Source organism: Chenopodium album, chromosome 10 (assembly GCF_948465745.1).
Source record: "Chenopodium album chromosome 10, dcCheAlbu1.1, whole genome shotgun sequence".
NCBI lineage: Eukaryota > Viridiplantae > Streptophyta > Magnoliopsida > Caryophyllales > Amaranthaceae > Chenopodium > Chenopodium album.
Window position 1 is genome coordinate 9,957,293 of NC_137843.1, and position 17,837 is coordinate 9,975,129.

The following is a 17,837-nucleotide window of genomic DNA, read 5'->3' on the forward strand; positions in this document are numbered from 1 at the left end:
AGGAAGTCTACATGAAACTCCCTCCGGGTTTTGAGTCATCGCACCCTAATAAGGTATGTCGCCTTAGAAAATCCCTATATGGCCTGAAACAGGCTCCTCGATGCTGGTTTGCCAAACTTACTTCTGCTTTGAAGGCATATGGTTTCTTCCAGTCGTATTCAGATTATTCTCTGTTTACTTACACTAATTGTCGCACACAAATTAATGTGCTTGTGTATGTTGATGATCTAATTATCTCTGGGAATAATTCCGCTGCTCTAAGGGCATTCAAGGCATATCTCAGTGACTGTTTTCATATGAAAGATCTTGGCACTCTGAAATATTTTTTGGGCATAGAGGTTGCCCGTAGTTCTTCTGGTTTGTTTTTGTGTCAGAGAAAATATACTCTTGACATTATTTCAGAGGCAGGATTATTAGGTTCCAAGCCCGCCGATTTTCCTATGGTACAAAACCACAAGCTTGGTCTAGCAAGTGGTCCCGGCCTTTCTGATCCTGAATCTTATCGCAGACTTGTCGGCAGGCTGATCTACCTTGCAGTCACTAGGCCGGATTTAGCCTATTCGGTCCATATTCTATCTCAGTTCATGCAGGAACCAAGGAAAGAACACTGGGAAGCAGCTCTGCGAGTTGTTAGGTATCTAAAAGGTACTCCGGGTCAAGGAATTTTGTTACGATCTGACAGTGAACTCACTCTGCAGGGTTGGTGTGATTCAGACTGGGCTACATGTCCCTTAACACACAGATCTTTGACAGGATGGCTGGTGTTTCTAGGCCTCTCGCCTATCTCTTGGAAGACCAAAAAGCAACCAACTGTTGCTACTAGTTCGGCAGATGCAGAGTATCGTTCCATGTATGCCATCACTTGTGAATTAAAGTGGTTGAAGGGTCTTCTTTCGAGCTTGGGTGTACATCATCCCAAAGCTATTAAATTGTTCTGCGATAGTCAGTCTGCATTGCACATTGCAAAAAATCCGGTGTTTCACGAACGAACAAAGCATATTGAAGTTGACTGTCACTTTGTTCGAGATGCTATCATAGATGGTCTCATTGATCCCTCTTATGTTCCTACTCATGTCCAATTGGCCGATATCTTCACCAAAACATTGGGCAAATCGCAATTTGAACATCTTCTTCCCAAGTTGGGCGCCTTCACTCCACCCGCTCCAACTTGAGGGGGGGTGTTAGGAAAGATTAGGAGAATATTATTCATTATTATCATATAAATTAGTTTCCTTAATTATAGCCTTATTTCACTCAAGATAATACTTAGCATATCTTGTGATGTTATCTTAGGAAGCTATGTACTCTACATATATGATTTGAGATCAATGAGAATAACAAAAGCTTTGAGCCCTAATTACTTTGACACAACAGGTTCAAAACCCGAGTTAATGAAGTGGCTAGACCGTCAACCAAATGAGTCTGTTGTTTATGTTTCATTTGGGAGTGGCGGAACATTATCAGCGCAACAGACTATTGAATTAGCCTTGGGTTTGGAGTTGAGCGAGCAGCGATTCATTTGGGTGGTTCGACCTCCTATAGAAAATGATAGCTGTGCTTCCCTGTTTAAGTCCAAACATAGTGGTGAGGATGAGCTCTTCGAGTACCTACCAGACGGGTTTTTGAATCGAACTCGCAATGTGGGCTTCGTGGTACCAATGTGGGCCCCACAGGAGGAGATCCTGACCCATGGATCAATAGGTGCATTTGTTAGTCATTGTGGGTGGAACTCGTCACAAGAGAGTATTGTGAATGGGGTGCCTATTATCACTTGGCCTTTGTATGCGGAGCAGCATTTGAATGCTGTTTTGCTTACAAAAGAATTTGGGATTGCGGTCGGACCTCAGGAGGATCCTAGCAAGGAGCTGGTGAAAAGAGATGAGATTGCGAAAATGGTGCGAAGGGTGATGGTGAACGAAGAAGGGATAGGCATAAGAACAAGGGTTAATGAGTTTAAAGCAAGTGCAAAAGAAGCCTTAAGTGAGGGTGGTACTTCCTACATTTCACTCTCCAAGGTAGTTGAGAAATTTGTGATATGAAAACATTGCCATGTGAATATTATGTTAAGTGTAGTACATAAGAAGGCTATGACTTATATCGTGTCTATCATCGATGCACCAAAGTAATAAAATATAAATTTTAAGCTTTTGTATCAAAGTAGAATATTATAATTTGAATTTCAACCGTTAAATAAGAAGCTAATACTAATAAATAAGGGAGTGTAAAATTGTTAACTATACATGCCGATTGTTTTTCTTTTTTTTTATTCTTTTTTGAAAAAATGCCGATTGTTATTTAAATTAAGTGTTTGAGTTAGTTTAGTTTTTTTTTTTCTCATCATATAGGCACATACCTAAGTACGAAGTAATATTGTAAAAGACCGATGTAATATCAACATAAGTTTCCCATGTGTTTTTGGTCAGCCCAACAAATTCATCCTAGTTTCGTCACCGACTCTAATTGCAACATAATTGCTTACAAAAAAGTCCATAAAAGTTAATTTTTAAGAACACCCGATATGTTATGGATTAATTGTGGAGGGAGCCCCAATTGACCTTCGTGATAAACAAAAATTGTTTATCTGGAGGCATTTTCGTAAATAAGTCAACAAAACAACTCAGTCGGCATGACATTTTTGTAAATAAGTCAACATTTGTGGAACCCATATTTTAATAAATGATGTTGACTTATTTATGAAAATGTCATACTGACCGTGATGTTTTGTTGATTTATTTAAGAAAATGTCACTAGATAAACAATTTTTGTATATCACGAAGATAAACTTATTTTTTCCCTAAATTACGAAGGAGTTTTCCACAAGGCACAACTTGTAAAGAGGAGTATGGAAAAAAAGTCAAAGGTCACCAGGACTTAGTAACCACCAAGTACAGCCTTCAATTGATGAAGTCAGCAGTTCAACAAAGGGTCATGGAGTCTGGTGTACCCTGTTGCATACGCTGCCGATTTTTCAAACACAATTATACATTTATACCAATTCAACTAGTAGTTTAGAACCTAATACTCCATATTGATTTAACAATAATGTAGGGTAATTTTGATAACTAAGTACAGAGTACTCGTAACAATTTTGAAAATGATGGATTTTAAGGAAAAGTAAGGATGTGTTCATTCCGTTTGATTCTCACATGTTTAAAACTTTAATTAAATTAAAAACCTAGACGTAGCTACATGTGGAGTATAATTAATAATGTTATTGAGTAATTAATCTACAAAGTACTATCATTGTGAATTGAGATTGAGTAACTTATAGATAGACTCATCTAAATTACTCAAAACGAACTAAAATGAGGAGGGTGGGCAATCTAAAGTGAAAGAATTTGTAAAAATTACAGTGTAATAAATGAAATACTACCTCCGTTTCATCTTTTTTGCAACTTTGTAATATTTTATATCTCATAAATAATGTCCAAAGTTGTAAAAAACATGAAACGGAGGTAGTAGGTAAAGTTAAAAAGAATGAATAAAGCGGTTAGTATAGAGGATACTTCATACATTTTAGATTACTAGTCCATGTAAGTTTCCCCATGTATCCTCTCACCCGTGTATCTTCTTTCTATCATGGGAATTATTCCTTTGAGCGTTGCTCGTTTCACTGTTAATAAAAACATCACTTGTTGCGACTCATGATCATCTTCTAGTTGGAAGAGACTCTATTCTTGCGAGAATTAAAGTACTATCCTTTTAATTTTCGTGTATTTCTTTAGTTCTTGTTAAAATCCAAAAATCCAATGTTATTATAGCTTGCGAGCCTTGTGAGAGTTTTGAGAGATCCGCATCATAATACACAATACAAGTAATATACTTCATACATTTTAGAATACTAGTCCATATAAGTTTCCCCATATATCCTCTCAACTGCGTCTTTTTCTATCTAGGGTGTACAAAACTAGAGTTCTATTAGATCAATTAGACGGAATCAATTACACGGTCCTTTCAAATTGATAGACCCCCTCATTAACAAAACTAAAACATAGCAATATGAAAAGGGGCATGAGCATGACAATGGCCCTATTTGGTAATTAACGGTTAGCTGATTGGTAAGAGCTGGTTGCATTAGCTGTTTTGACTAGCTGATTTATAAGAGCTTTTTATGTAGAGTTGTTTGGTAAAATGAACTTATTATTTGTACTTGTTTGTTAGTTGAACATATGAAATGACAATTTATGACATTGATATTTTTTTTTTACTTGACTAGGGTAAGAAATTGGGAGGGCAAGAATGTAAATTAGAGTAATTTTTAGGATAAAGTTGTCTTTTGACATCCATTACTCAATAAGCTAATCTAAAAAGCTCTATTTTTTAGCTTTTTACAAATTAGCTTATTTGCCTCAATAAGCTCATTTAAAAAGCTCTTTTACCAAACAACCAAATTAGATAATTTATATAGTCAAACCTCTAACTTGGTCAAATAAGCTCATTTTTGGTCAAAACTCTAATTACCAAACATAATGTTCAAAATGCATGCAAAAATCATAGCTTTGATGAAATAAACTATTTAGTTTTCTTTATTTTTGACAATTACTTTTCTTTATTTAATCAACCTCATTATTAATTTTTAAATAAAGGTTTACTAGTCCATAAAAATTAACCATTTTTCCCAACACCACAATCAGTCACCCGTCTAAGACGGCAGCACACCCGGTGATGAGCTGATGATATGTAACAATGTAACTTATGTTAATATATATTAATATAGATATTTTTGGTGAAGTAATTTGTTAACAATATAATATGTCACTTCATTAATAAACCAAAATTATAGAGTATACCAGTTGACCATCTCAAATGGGTCCATATATATTAATCAAATGTACATAACTACATACCAGTCATTAATCTCAATGTCTCCTTGCCTCTCAACCAATTTGCCAACTAGCTCTTGCATTATTTGATCATCTCCATTCTTGTTCTATAAATACTACATTTACATACTCTTCTTCATAACTTCATTATTCACACTACTTCACTACTTCTTTGCATTGCACCACCACTAAACTCTTCCCTCTTTTGCTCCTACTATATTAAGCTAGCTATTATGATCCCAACTAAACCTCATGCTGCTCTACTTGCAAGCCCTGGCTTAGGCCACCTTATCCCCATGGTCGAGCTCGCCAACCGCCTTGTTACTCACCACGGTTTCCACGTTACAATCTTCGTTGTAACCATGGAGCCCACCGCCTCAAACAAACCCATTGACCTCCTTCCTAAACAACCTTATACAAGCCCAACTTTGTACAACTTGGTTGTGCTACCCTATGTGGACTCTTCATCTCAAATGAGTCCAAGTGATAAGATCATGACCCGACTTGCCATCATGATGAGAGGCTATGTTCCAAGCTTACGTGCCGAGCTTGGGTCCATAGAGCACAACCCGACCCTCCTTGTTGTAGACCTTTTTGGAACCGAATTCCTTAGCCTTGCAGATGAGTTTGACATGGTCAAATATGTTTATATCCCTTCAAATGCATGGTTTTTAGCTATGACCATATGTGTGCCCTTTCTTGATAAACAAGTCAAGCATGTAGGTCCCCTCAATATCCCGGGTTGTAAACGGGTCGAGTATGATGATATACTTGATCCGGTTTTTGACCCGGAGAATAAAGACTATGATGAATACGTTCGTATTGCTTTAGATTTAGGGACAGTTGACGGGGTGTTAGTCAATACTTGGGAACACTTGGAGTCAAAAACACTTTTCTCCTTGAAAAACAATAAACTTTTAAGAGAGATATTTAATAAGTCAATCTATCCGGTTGGACCATTGGTCCGGCCGGTTAGACCAGAATGTTTAGGGGGAGAGTTGTTAGAATGGCTAGATGACCAACCTAAAGAGTCGATCCTTTATGTTTCCTTTGGAAGTGGGGGAACTTTGTCTAGTCAACAAACCACAAAGTTAGCTTGGGGTTTGGAAATGAGTCAACAAAGATTTATTTGGGTGTTACGCCCACCTATTGAGCATGATGGAGCCGGGGCCCTCTTCCATACAATGGACGGTCAGGATCAAATCATCTCTCAATACTTGCCTCGTGCCTTCTTGACCCGGACCCACAACTTGGGTAAGGTGATCCCAATGTGGGCCCCACAAACCGAGATACTAGCTCACAAATCAATTGGAGGGTTTCTATCACACTGTGGTTGGAACTCAACCCTTGAGAGTCTAGTCAATGGTGTGCCTATTATTGCTTGGCCTCTCTACGCTGAGCAAAACATGAACGCGGCATTGGTTGAGGAGGAGCTCGGGGTGGCAATTCGCCCGAAAGTCGTGCCAACCAAAGGAGTTGTGGGTAGAGAGGAGATTAAGAAGATGATAATTAAGGTCCTGGAAGATGATGATGGGATTAAGATGAGGATTAGAGCCAAAGAAGTGCAAAAATATGCAAAAGAGGCCTATACTATAGAAGGGTCAACACTCAAGTCATTTTCTGAAATAGCTAATGCATGTGAGAAGAGGTTAACTGGCCAGAGAGCAAAGGAAAGTCCGCAAGTATCATAAATTAATGTTGGGGGCAGTATTACATGTTGCATGCCTTTAATTTGGGATAAAAGTCAATAACAGTAACAAAAAATAATGCATAGAATTCAGCGTATCATTACTTTTTGTCCATTATTAGTAGTTCTAAAGTTCTTGATCTTCACTTGCTAGTTGTTATCATTAATATATGTAGCCCAGACTATGCACAACTACTTGATGCGCAAATTGCTTGTCACTTTCAAAATTAGTTGATAATGAAAGACTATTGTTAATTTGATATATGTAGTGTCAAATAATAGCAAGATCTATTAAACAAAAAATTGCAAGATATGAACTAGAAATGAAAACATAAAGCAAGAACATTTTGATAACTTGTATAAAGATCTCAAAGGAAGTTATAAGAAAATCAAATATAGGTTAACAATATCTTATAAACTTATGAATTGAGAATTAATTATAAAATTTGGAAATGCAAATGGTGTTAGTCATTAATGTGACATGACCATATCAATGGGTTCTGTTGCCTGTTTTAGCCATGCCATCTCAGTATCATTCATATAAGGTGTCAAAATTTCACGACACCTTGAATGATATGTGTTCAACCAACTTATTTCTTCTGGAGTCAGAAGGCTTAAATTTATCAATTTGTGTTGATACGGAGCCTGACAGTAAAAATTGAATTTTAGCTATATGCAGTATGATATTGTAACCAGGCTCTGCGAAAAAGAATTCAAAATTAGAAAGCCGAAAACTTACCCATGTAATGTGCTCGAACTCCAAATATCCTCGGTCACCAAAGTTAAATTCTGTATTTGCCTCGTTTACTATAAGCACATTCTCCAATCTAATACCAAAATTCCCATCCTCATAGTAACCAGGCTCTGCAAAACCAACAAAATGCATATTGTTACAAGATTGACGAAACTAGCCAAATTTTCTGGGTTGGAGAAGAGAAGACCCTATAAAAAAAAAACGAAACAATGGAAAGATGAATGATGAGAAAATGAAAGATGGTTAATGTCACTCGATATTGTACCCAGTGTTGTAATGCCCTTACCATATTACGATGTATATTCACATAGTATCTCGCTTTAATTTTTTTTTTTTTAATATATACTACCTCCGTTTTTTTTAGTTGACACGTATTCCTTTCTAAGTTTTTTTTTAGTTGACACGTTTCAATTTAGGGTAAATTTTTTGCCTTGCATTTACAAGCTACCCCACTTGCTTTATCATTCTCTCTCTCTCTCTCCTCTCCTTAATATATGTGTCTAAATCAAACGCGTCAACTAAATAGAAACGAAGGAAGTATAAAATTACTACGAAGTATTATGTAACCCATAATTCCTTGAGCAATTGAGCACGCCTTGAGCACATATATGTGAGTTAGCATCACCAAACAAAAAGTAAAATGTTACTAGAAATTCATGGAGATTCCTTGCTAATCCGTCCATACTAACCATCAGTTACAGTCATAGCAGCCTGCAGAGGTACATTCTGAGCTTGAGGTCTGAAGCTAATTAGATGAGGACCTGCTCAAACAGAAACAAACTGAAGGTTAAACTCAAAAAAAAAACTGCAAAATGGGGCTCAGTATAAAGCAAGCAGAATCGGTAAAATATCAATACAATAATAGTTGCCTCTTTGACAATAAAAAATGGTTTTACAGGGCCAAACAAGGATCTGGGAAGAAGGTTGTCCCATTTCATAACATTAATTCATGCGCTTGTCCAGCTAAAGGGAATGTTCTCAAGAGCGATCACTGCCTTACTACTAGTATAGTAATATTAGTATGTGTGCTCAGCGAGTTATGTGTTGAATCAGTTTACTAATTTTATTGATGCAGTTAAACGTTGTCCAGACAAAATAGCCATGGCATTTTTTTTTTTTTTCAATTTATTATCCCATCCATACTGTCCAGCAAAAAACAGATCGTGAGTTGATACTTACGCAATGTGCAGATCAATAGAAATAACATTAAAAACTCATCCATTCACCTTCATGCACATTGAGGTAAGATCCTATGCCGTGACCAGTACCATGACGATAATCAAGCCCATATTTCCACAGAGGAATTCGTGCAAGAATGTCAAGAGCATGACCTGATACATCAACCATCAAGAAAGAGCATTCACATGCAGAATAAATAGAATATGGACCAATAAACATCAAACTGAACAAGAGTATAGTTAATAATAGAAGCACCAAGAGATGGATCCCATCTGTACTCCTCAATCATAGACTATATATCTATTAACCAGCACAGCACCAAACCAATAACATACATCTAGATTTGCACGGCTGGTCAATCAGTTATAAAATACCGACAGAGACTAAAGTTCCAGTACCATTAGTTCCTTTTGGAAACCGAGCATCACCCAATGCAATGTGACCTTTAAGAACCTGAAAAGATAATACATGTCAGAACTCAAACTGTACGGAATATTGAGAGAATTCTAGCACAGGTCCTTTGTAGCAAATTTTATCCTAAGAAGTAAATGGCAAATGTAATATGAAATAACACCAGTACATATTACTGAGTACTTTTAAACTATATAGTATCATTAAATAATGGGCTTAACAGTTCTCAAATTCATCGCTTAAATAATTTTAGTTTATTATATGTCAAGTGAAGAGAACAGAATAAATCCAGAAGAATGAAAATTCTCTAAAAATGTGAACAGGGCTAAAGGTTATACATTGACAGATTTTATTATAGTCATAATTCAGTAAATCTCTGATAATTCAAAAGGAAAAGCTGCTTCCATTAATACAAATTGATAATCAAACGATGAAACGGATGCCTTTGTAAAAAAAAAAAAAAAAAATTTAAAAAAAAAGGCTTTTAATTAAGCGTTGTGTGAGGACAGGAAGCAGAAAATACTTATCAAACAGAAGGGAAGAAGACCAATTTCTTCAAACCAATACTATTCCAGATTGAAAAGTGTATGTGACAGTTTGACAAGATCATATAGTGAGAGCTCACTTTCATTTATTACAACCCGGTGTTAGTTGTAGTTTCTCAGGTCATTTTGTCCACATGCAGAAGATAACTCATCAAAACACAAATGTTTCCACCAGGTAGAATGCAGTCAGCATCCTTTGCAATATGCTAATGGTAATGTTCTATACTTGATTGCGGGAAAAAGAAGTTGAATTGTGAAGCAATATGACAGATACATACCCCTGTGTAGCAAGCTTTTTCATGAGCAGAAGGTTGTCCAAAATGCACTGTCCGAGTAATATCAGTTGTTCCATCTTGATACTTTTAAAGGCCACCCAACCAAGTAAAAAAAATAGAGCAAGATATTATAAACAAAGGTTATTACAGTAACAGCCAAAGTGATGATGTAAGCTGCTCAGATTAGAATGTTGGCCTACCTGTGCTCCTGAATCAAACAGGTAAATTCGATCTGGATCCATCTCAGCACAAGTTTGAGGATCGGGCCCATAATGAATAATGGCCGCATTTGGACCAACAGATGAAATGGTAGGAAAACTCAGGCCCTTAAAATGCTGAAGAGAAAATGAATTAGAAGAATGTCCAATTTTCTAAAAGACTTAAAGATGAGCATGTTGCAGTTCTGATGTAATGTACCAAACCAAACATAACTCTACACTGTCAATAAAAAGTTGTTTGTTATGAAGTTGAAGGTCAATCAATTCATTAGACAAGGTAGATTATATAGTTTGGTTTACAATCAATCCATTTAACATGGTTGGTTGCAAAGTTTGGTAATGAATTACAAAGAATGAACAAACAAAACTGTCCAAGGTTTCTCATAAGAATATTCTTTAGTAACAGCAGTCAGTAGTTTCGTAGCTCTAAGTTCAGTCATTACAAGTAATCAACTGCAAAAAATGACAATAAATAGTGAAATCCACAATATCGTATGTAAGTTGTTTACCTCCTTTGATGCACGAAAACCTTCTAGCTTGTCACTCACTGAGACTTCCGTCAGTTTCTGTGCTTCCCTGCAAATATTGCCAAAAATGAGAAGAAATGAAAATTGGTGAGCCACACATAGTCAAATACCAAATAAAAAAAAGAATCATGTTGGTAAAATTCTATGGAGAATGCGCATGAGACAGACAGTGAGTACATATCAATATGTCCACCAAATATAAAGAGAGAAATAAAGACATCCATTTTACTAGGATCTGTATGAATAATCACATAATGGAATTCCTCAATTCTCATGTTAACAATCATCATTAGTAAACTCATATTATAGAGAAGTACTAATGAACTTTCTTCAGAGAGAAAAGACTACTTACGAAGGTTTTTTCCTTTCTGTCTCAGCCTCAGAAAAATACCCTGGAGCCCCATAAGCCTCCTGCATCTGCAAAGTTTAAATATTAGCTTTTCGAATCGGGAGGCGGCACATTATTAATAATAAAAATAAGAAATTCAAACACGAGTTCAAGTTATAGCTAGTATTTTACTCCACAACTAATTTGGCAGATGCTACATCTTTTACGAAATAAAACCCTTCTTTGCTTTTCTTTCCTTAAAATGTCCCTCCCCCTGCCCTCGATGTCCATATAAGTAAACATATTTCTGGAAGACAAATCCTGCAAGTTATAATAATCAATTCAACTGAAAATTGCAATTCTTTCACCCAAATTACAGCGAAAGTGGATCAATAACTCAACTAGAACTGCTTAATAACATTAAGAAGAGGAGAAGATAAATGTAACCCAGCAACATATAATTCAATTTAATAGAAAGAACTTGTAAAGTTAGTCAAAAGATCCAATTAATGATGGTGATACAGATCTGAATCAAAATTTGAATGCTAGAAATATTTTAGCACGCAAAGATTATGGGCCAGGAACCTGAAGGAATCTAATATCCAACAGGTGCCTTCGTTAGAAAAAGGAAAACAGAATTCATGCATTTGTGATGCTCATCAATTGCTAGCCATTTTCTAATAGCCCCCACCAGTGTTAATGGTTGAGCAGTGTTGTAATGATATGTGCACTGCTACTCAAAATTCTTATGATTGATGACCTTGCTGAAAAATTACAGGTGCTAATGTAATTGAGCAATGCTAGGGTGAGACTGTCTCACCAAGTTCACAGACCATTAGATTCACATAGAAAAAGACAAAGATATTGATGGGTAAAGATTCAGAATTCTATAATAATTTTAAAATGTGTGGTCAAAGCGGGAAAAACTAACCATTTTATCATTTTTGTTTACCCCAACCTCTCCATACCCCCAAGGCCCCAAGTCCTTGCCCCTCCCCCCTATCCATTACCCTTACTCCCTGACTAATGACCAGCATTCAGGAATCCCATATAAGCCTTTTAAATTATCATTGCCCAAATTTGGAGTGCTTCCAACCTAATGTAGGTGGCTAGTATAGAACTACTCATTCCTTTCTCATTGGATGTTTATTTTAAATGAACCACTATTGGTTTGTAGACGATGGTGATTAGGTAGGCAAACAATTGAGGGTGGTGGTGGGGAGGGAAGATGTGTGTCAAGGTTGAAAAGAGAAGAGATTAGAGAAGGCAAAGGCTGTATGGAGGGCAGGAAAAAAGGAGAGGTGGTAGCGGGAAGGGCAGATGGACGAGAGGGGATTGACAGAGGAGAGAAGAGAAGGTGAGGTGGTGTGGATGGACAGGGTGAAAGGGTGGTGAGTGGTGATAGTCTAGCTTCCAATGGTGGTGATCAATGTTACTTGGACTCGTCTATAAGTGTCATGTCCGACACCTCAGTCCTAAATTTTGGTCGCACGGTCAAGGGAGTGTCTTGACTAATATTTAGGATACGGCTACAGTATAAAGTGTCCAAAAAATTTAATCCGACACTTAAAAAAAATAGATAAAAGTCAAAAAATTAAAAAAAATTAAAAATTATACGGAGTAATACATAGGGAACATCTAAAGTCTAAACATATTCCAATACACTTTTTTTTTATTCTTCTTTTGTTTCCTTTCTACTCTTTCTATGTATTCTTTTGTTACAAATTCCAATACACTGTTTCAAACAACAGTCTTATCTTTCTATCTTCTCTCTCCTCCATTAAATCAGATGCATGCTTCAAAGTTCAAACTTAATCCTGTCTATCTCTTCTCTTTCAAATTTCAAAGGTGGCATGTCATTTATTTTTGCAAACACTTCTTTGTTCTTTCATTCAACAGCCAGCCACCACGAATGGCAACCACAACTCACCGGCGATCTATTCAATGTGCCGGAAAATACATTGGTGAAATCGCAATTTTCAGGCGACCAAAAGCCCTATACTTTTATTGTCTGTATGTGTCCTGCAATTCACGAAATTTTGGTAGATTTTTGAACTAAACCCTAAAACTTTAAATTACAAATCTTGATTATCTGAAATCGGTGACACCTGTTTCAGACACTTTTCCAATCCCCGAGTCGACACTTTCCCGGAGCCGTGTCAAGGGTTGTGTCGCGCGTCGTGTCGTGTCGACACGCGACACCCATGGCCAAGGCAAGTGTCGGAGTAACACAGGTGGTGATGGTGTTCAGCGATGGAGGTTAGGGAAATTTGGGTTGTACCATAGAGATGACGGTGATGGCTTGACTTGGGACAATGTGGCAGCGAGACAATTCAAGGGAGAGAAAACCAGATCAAAGAAGAATTCTCAACAGGACTGGGGCAATCAAGATCAATGGATTATGATGAACTTTTTTAAGAGCGAAGAAAATCATTAAAAAGTAATACTTATCCACTAATTGCCGCACAAGGCATACCCGTGCAAGATGGTTCTATTTTTTAGTAGTTCATTAATGACGTGCTCTTAAACAATATATCCTTTATACAAAATCCAAGCAGTGAAGGCATAAAAAGTTGCAGGTTAGTTACCTGCTTATCAAGCCACACAAGGAACTGCACAACAGCTGCACCATCCCGCACATGCGCCTTCTTCAAGCCTTCCATTTCAGCAGGATTCTGATAATCTCTATCCATTAGTAGTTAGCAGAAATATATTTTTGAGAAGATCCTATAGCATAAGTTTGATACTATCATAGTAGATGATAACATTCCATTTTTTGTACAACTGCATTTTATCAATGGATATTCTAATAAGTTTGTATTGAATGAGCCAGCTAGTTTGGCACTGTTTGCATCTTCTCAAAAATGCATCTTGTCAATGCCATATTCTAGTTAGCTCGTAGTGAACAAACCAAAGTAGTTTAATTTTGTTTGCATCACCAAATTAGTTCCAAATGGGACTAGGAAAAATAGGGAAGCTCAGCTTTACTTAGAAAAAAATCAAAGGATATTAAGTTGAAGCATTTACCAATACCATAAAAATCAAAAACAATAAGAAAAAAAATTTCCTTTCGAAGTTTTTATTTCAAAATTTTGATACTTTTACAATTTGAAAGGAAATTTGAAAGAAAACTTGAAACTTTTACAATTTGTAAGGAAATTAAAATCCTGTTCTTCTTGTTTTTGATTTTTATGGTATTGGTAAATGTGTGAAGTTTGTATTGGGGTGGAGGGAGTACTCGATATCTATTAAATGACTAGCATGGATATAGAGACCCTCTTAAGTGACTAAAGAGGTATTGATTAATGTGAGAGTAATATTGTAAATCTGCATACTAAAAAAAAAATCTTATAGACCTCTACCCTTCAAAAAAGCAAGTAACCCCCTGTGAAAATTTGATGATAAAAATGAATAAAAGGTTGTCATAAAAGGAATAAAGAAAAAGTGAGTAGAACTTAAAAAAGGGAATTGAGTAGAACTTATGAAAATGGAGGAAGTAATAGACAATGATGTCTCATACTCCCATCTATTGAGCCTAATAAACTTAGGTCCCATCTAATGAGCACACTCTTCAAAAAAAGACACATCAAACCTCCATCATACATAGACATCCTAGTTTATCTTGGCTTTGCTGCAGGACTATTAAATAGTACAACAAACACAAGAAAAAGTGTTACCTTTAAAGCTTTTGCAAGTGCCAAAGGAGACTGCTGTAATAAGACTTGATCAGACTTAAGTTTGGAATACAAAGCATAGCAGCATGAACGAGGGTCCATCCATATGAAGTTACAATCTTTTCCCATCTCCCCAGTTTTATTTTCTGCAGCATTAACAGACAAGGAAGAAGCAAGCTGATTAAATGCCAGCAGGTCAACATCTGCACCAACTGCATCATAGTCACGGACTTCAATTTTGTTTTCCATCATGTAAGTTTGCACCTGAAAAAACCCCTCTTAAGTATGAGTTATAAGAATGGGCACCAAAATTAAAAGACATAGAGGTTATTACACATTAGAGTCCTTTAATTTTGTGAGATTGCAAGATCAGATATTTTGATCTTATCAGCCTTATCTGATCCTAAGCTCACATATATTTGATGTGATACAGTGAGCTAACTAATGTAACATGTCATCATTAAAAGCCACAGCCAAAAACTGCTTCATGGCAGAGACTGACCTCAGGAGATACTTTTTGTTGGTCCACGTAGAAGAATGTTGCTGCTGATGTTACTACAGCAAAAGCATGAACAACTGGGCAATATGAAACATCACTCCCACGAATATTGAATAACCAAGCAACCTGCAAACAAATTCACCAGTAGTAATTCATCATGGGGCACAAGAAGACCAATATATGTTCCAATGGAAATCTAGTACATAAGTCCCTCTTCCGTTGGGGACCCTATCAAAGATGCTGCTTCTTAAAGGATTCACCGTGTACGCACACAGACACAGTGAGCAATTGTGCATGCATATAAAATCAACAAGTAAATCCAATGAAGTAAGGAATTTGTAAATACTATAGGTAAAAACAATCGTTTGGATAGTGATTTCAGGATAAACAAAGGGATTCCACAGGCATTGCACAAAAATGAAGGACCATTACCTCATCGAGTGCAGAGATAATAATACTGTGTGCTTTCTCCTGCATAAGTTTTCTCCTTAGATCTTGTAACTTTTCAGCAACTGCACGTCCAGAAAACTCCAGTGGTTGCACCTTGACAGGATTCACCTTAGCTTCTGGCCTATCATTCCAAATTTGATCAACAAGATTGTTTGAGGTTGAAATTAACTTTTGTTGCTTCCTCTCAAGAGCACGTTCCCATCTCTGTGCAGTATCTATTGATACACTCCAGGGGTCAATGCCAATAGCTGCTTCTTCTGGCAAATTCTGACAGACAACAAATAATAGAGACAGCTTCACTTCAGCATTTGACAAAGAATTATTAGAGATAGAAACACTTCGTGCAGCATAAAATAAATTAGCCAACAAACAGTGAAACTTTCAAATGTGCTCTAACTCCTAACTGTGAGAAGGTGCACAGCCACCAAAAAAAAAAATACCTACAGTCATTTCCTGTCCCTTGATAGTTCAAATTATGAAAGAATGTTCAGGACTATAATTTTTTTTTTTTTTAAAAAAAAAAAAAAACTCACATCTGCCATCCAGATCTCTACTGCAGGATCCTCTCCCATACGCATAAGCTTCCACTGATCACTCAGCTGTTTCTCTGCCTGCAAAAAATACCTTCCATCGGTCCAAAGCCTTGCATCATCTGTTGTTATGAGGGCCAAACCTAGAAAGAATATGAACTACTGAGAACTTTCCAGAAAAATCCACTTTGACTAAGAAGATCAATTCCTTGTAAGTCAGGCAGGTTCATTTAGCAATTGAATAATTATAGTGATTGTAGAATAAACTTGTAAATATGTAATCAGCCATCAGCATGGGTCCTGTGCCTAATTGCCTACCAGCATCTAGGGAGGAAAGTATAAACAGTTGCACACACACCCGAACTAATCAAGATGGACTGACTTGCGATCTTAGCATACTACGCATACACATAATTTATGGAGAAGATTCATGAGAAAAGCCATAAAACTATGCATAATTCTACATCATAGGTCAAACTTGTTTCTTTAGTGATAGACTATTTTGAAATGCCGACGAATATAAAATTACCATGAATGACTATGATGAGTGTCACTCCAGCTAAAAGGTAGAGTAAAAAAATTGCATAAAAAACAGATTAAGTCTTCCACAAGTAAGTAAAGTCATCATGGCAATGAACAAAGACTAGAATCACTTGACTGTCATACAACCTCCTTGCATTGGCTTGGCTCGTCAGACCAAGAACACTCACTGCCTAATATATCCACAGAACGTCGACACATCCTGAGAATGCTCAAACTTTTTAAGCACAAAACAACTGTGACTACACCCTCCACAACGACAGAACTAGCTATAATAATCAGTTTGTTATACATTTTACATCTTGGCACTCATGTCAACATTACTTACAAATAACACCTACATGATAACAGATAACAGATAACACTCCATGATAACACCTCCAAACCAAGAATTTACCACTGAATTCGAGTTCTAAACCGGAGTTATTCAAGATCAATCTATATCGAGATTGCAATAACAAAAATGATAATTCAACTGAAATATTAAATATTTCACAAATACAACCTAACTACGAAACTACCACCGATAATCATATACACAATGCAGAAAACAGAAAATCCAGTGTGAAAAAAATCCAATAATATCAAACAATGACAAAATTCAATGAAAATTTCAAATTAATTATCGAGATGCAATTGCACTTTGCGCTTACCAGCACTTCCGGAAAATCCAGAAATAAATTTCCGCCTTTTATCACGATCAGAAACATACTCACTCTACAGAATCAATTCAAACAAACACAGAGAAAACCTCGTAAAAATCGAAACAATAATTCTACTTAATCTATAATTTAATCTTATAAATTACAATTAAAATTTCAAAATTCAACAAAAAAATTAGAGAAAAAACCTGATGATAATCTTCAGAAGGAACAATTAAGGCATGAAGAGGAGGAGAGTGAGAAGCCATTAAAGATCTCAAAGCAGAGAGTTTGTCCGCCATTTTTGAGAGAGTTTGTGAAAAATGTGGGACTCTACTTTGGTGTTGAATTGAAGATTTATAGGAAGAGTACTATGATAGTTTTAATTGTGAGGATTGTAAAAGTTGGTTTCAATGTCAGCAGAAGTCTGTGAAAGATGTACGATACGATGCACCTTTCGAGGTGGGCTAATCTTGATTACTGGATTAAACCAATAAGATAGAGGCGTGAGTGAATATTTTTTGCCACTTTAAACAAAGTCGATACGGAGTACTTTTAATAATCTACGGAGTAAATAAAAAAATATTGCTTGGTTGTCAGGATCGCTTTTAATTTGGATTAATTCGTATTAAGTCTTTTTAAATTTATGGGTAAGATAAGGAAATAAAATGAGATTGCTTGGCTGTTAGGATCAATTTTGATTTGGGTTGATTATGGGAAAGATAAGGAAATTCTCGCCCTTAAAAAAGAGTGGCA

At 36.3% G+C, this 17,837-nt stretch overlaps 2 protein-coding genes across 2 annotated transcripts; one reads left to right on the plus strand and one right to left on the minus strand.

Annotated features, from left to right (window-relative positions):
* The first annotated feature begins 4,993 nt into the window (after positions 1-4,993).
* LOC145562194 (anthocyanidin 3-O-glucosyltransferase 5-like) lies at positions 4,994-6,755 on the plus strand. The gene has a single exon (XM_081622390.1). It carries the CDS (start codon positions 5,057-5,059, stop codon positions 6,512-6,514), a length of 1,458 nt encoding a protein of 485 aa, XP_081478516.1. The 5' UTR covers positions 4,994-5,056; the 3' UTR covers positions 6,515-6,755.
* Positions 6,756-6,842: 87 nt separating this feature from the next.
* LOC145562193 (aminopeptidase P1-like) lies at positions 6,843-17,561 on the minus strand. Its single transcript, XM_081622389.1, has 16 exons — positions 17,291-17,561; positions 17,094-17,157; positions 15,904-16,043; positions 15,353-15,637; positions 14,924-15,046; positions 14,425-14,685; positions 13,336-13,422; positions 10,772-10,836; positions 10,402-10,468; positions 9,875-10,009; positions 9,678-9,758; positions 8,842-8,896; positions 8,491-8,595; positions 7,954-8,025; positions 7,250-7,374; positions 6,843-7,155 (listed from the first exon to the last, which is right to left on the minus strand). The coding sequence occupies exons 1-16, from the start codon at positions 17,381-17,383 to the stop codon at positions 6,982-6,984; spliced, it is 1,932 nt and encodes a 643-aa protein (XP_081478515.1). The 5' UTR covers positions 17,384-17,561; the 3' UTR covers positions 6,843-6,981.
* Positions 17,562-17,837: the final 276 nt, after the last annotated feature.

Excerpts from the sequence above, each read along its gene's own strand:
- LOC145562193 (XM_081622389.1), bottom strand. The coding sequence starts at position 17,383 with ATGGCGGACAAACTCTCTGCTTTGAGATCTTTAATGGCTTCTCACTCT. Across the intron at positions 13,423-14,424 it reads CACTTGCAAAAGCTTTAAAG|AATCCTGCTGAAATGGAAGG; the intron begins GTAACACTTTTT and ends AGAGATTATCAG. Across the intron at positions 10,837-13,335 it reads TTGTGTGGCTTGATAAGCAG|ATGCAGGAGGCTTATGGGGC; the intron begins GTAACTAACCTG and ends TAAACTTTGCAG.
- LOC145562194 (XM_081622390.1), top strand. The coding sequence starts at position 5,057 with ATGATCCCAACTAAACCTCATGCTGCTCTACTTGCAAGCCCTGGCTTA.